A 1,878-nucleotide genomic window follows, 5' to 3' on the forward strand; every position below is an offset into this window, starting at 1 on the left:
TAGGGTTTAGGTCGAGTCTCTCTATCTATCTATCTTCTCCTTTCCCGATTCACGTCTTCCTGCCTCTCCCTCACAGCCTCTCGCTTTCCTGGGGTGTACAGGCAGGTACACATGAGGAGAGAGTAAATCTTGATTAACGAGAGAAAGAAAAACCGCCACAGAGACACCGTTCCTGCTTTGTTAAAAAGGACTGCGTAAGTATCACTCCATCGACAATCCGCATTGTCTATCCTCCCTCTCTTATTCGTGAGAAGAAGAGACATTGTCGTTGTGGTAGTTGCTTATCATCTTTTCTCGTTCTTCTTTCATTTGATCGAGAGACGCTTGGAGATCTCCAACTGTCTTGGCGTAGGCCTCGGATTGTTTCTGATGCATGCGGACCACATCTCTCAATTCCTCTAGCTCATCTTGAAGCTCTCCTATCACTTCTGCCGCTGCCTCCAGTCTAAAGACGGAGAGAACAAGAGGAAGAGGAGGAGAAGAAGAAGAAACAGAAACAAGAAAGGGAGAAGAGGTAAGAGAAAGGTAAAGAAAAGAAAGAAGAGAAAGCCGAAGAGAACGAAGAAGAGAAAGGTAAAGAGAAGAAAGAGAGAAAGAGAAAAGAGGAGAGAAGAGAGAGAGAAAGAGAGGAGGCCAGAGGAGAAGGGAAGAAGAGAGAAGGAAAGAAGAAGGCAGCGGGAGAAGAGAAGAGAAGAGAAGCGAATGAAGACATCGTGGAGTCAGAGAGATCATGAAGAAAGAAGGAAAAAGAAGAACGAAACGGATGGAAAGGCTTTGAAAGTAAGCAGAGAAGGAATGAACGAAGGGGACACCTCCCAACACTTCTCTACTCACAGACAAGCGGAAAGAGAAGGACACGCGGTCGGAGAAGCCTAAAGACGAATCAACTTGCATGCACCTGTACATGCATCTATTTCTAGATGAACACCTCTATAGATACTTGCAAAAAGGATTAAGAGAAAGATACACTATGAAGCATCCTTGACAAATGCTTCCAGGTGCCTAAGAGTTACGTCATCTAAAAGAAAGAAAGAGTGAGAAAGAAAGAGAGCTTACTTTTCTTCAAGACTGCCTGGACCTCCCCGCGACATTTCGAGTCTCTCGAGTCTTCCTCTGCAAACCCGACAAGAAAAAGAAGAAAGAAAACAAGAAAAGAAAGAAGAAATGAGAAAGAGACACGACCCCGATATGAAAAAGAGGCTGTCCTTCTCTCCAGACATTTGCACCGTCAGCATCTTCATCGCGGGTCTATCTTCACACGACGTCTTCGCATGCAGAGAAAAAGAGAAAAAAGAAAAGAAAGAAAAATGAAAAAGAGAGAGAGATAGATAGATAGATAGATATAGATGGCTTTAACGATGAAAAGAAAGAAAGAAGAAGGAGAGAAGGATTTCTTCGTTGTCTTCTTTTACGACTATTTGACTCACTACACAACTCATACCGGCCGACGTATAAAAATGCATATACGTATATAGGTGTATGTCGATATATGTGGGTGTACAATATATATATATATATGTGTATGTAGATACATGCAGCCGTTTGTCTACATGTATGTAGATATGTGTGGAGGTATGTGTATATGTATGTAGATGTATGAAGAAGTATGTTTATCTGTCTGTACACTCTGTCCCTCAGCTTCATGATCATGGCCGCCATGATCTAGGTGTCCTTTGAGGTGTATGTACACCTGAGAAACAACTCCCTAGTGACATCCTCTAACCAAAGAGGAGTCCCTAACGTGACACATGGACCTTTTCTTCCTCCATTCTCCAAGGATGAGACAAGAGCCTCTCACAGACATTTTGAGGGAGAGAAGCAAGCAAAGAAACAAAGAAGGAATGACTGGTCTTACTTCAGATCTTCTTTCTCTTGCAT

At 42.8% G+C, this 1,878-nt stretch overlaps 1 protein-coding gene across 1 annotated transcript; it reads right to left on the minus strand.

Moving 5' to 3' along the window:
- CSUI_010904 (tpr mlp1 mlp2-like) lies at positions 1-1,875 on the minus strand. Its single transcript, XM_068071005.1, has 3 exons — positions 1,856-1,875; positions 1,057-1,113; positions 1-445 (listed from the first exon to the last, which is right to left on the minus strand). The coding sequence occupies exons 2-3, from the start codon at positions 1,089-1,091 to the stop codon at positions 241-243; spliced, it is 240 nt and encodes a 79-aa protein (XP_067917019.1). The 5' UTR covers positions 1,092-1,113; positions 1,856-1,875; the 3' UTR covers positions 1-240.
- Positions 1,876-1,878: the final 3 nt, after the last annotated feature.

This window comes from Cystoisospora suis (assembly GCF_002600585.1).
Source record: "Cystoisospora suis strain Wien I chromosome Unknown contig_8816, whole genome shotgun sequence".
NCBI lineage: Eukaryota > Apicomplexa > Conoidasida > Eucoccidiorida > Sarcocystidae > Cystoisospora > Cystoisospora suis.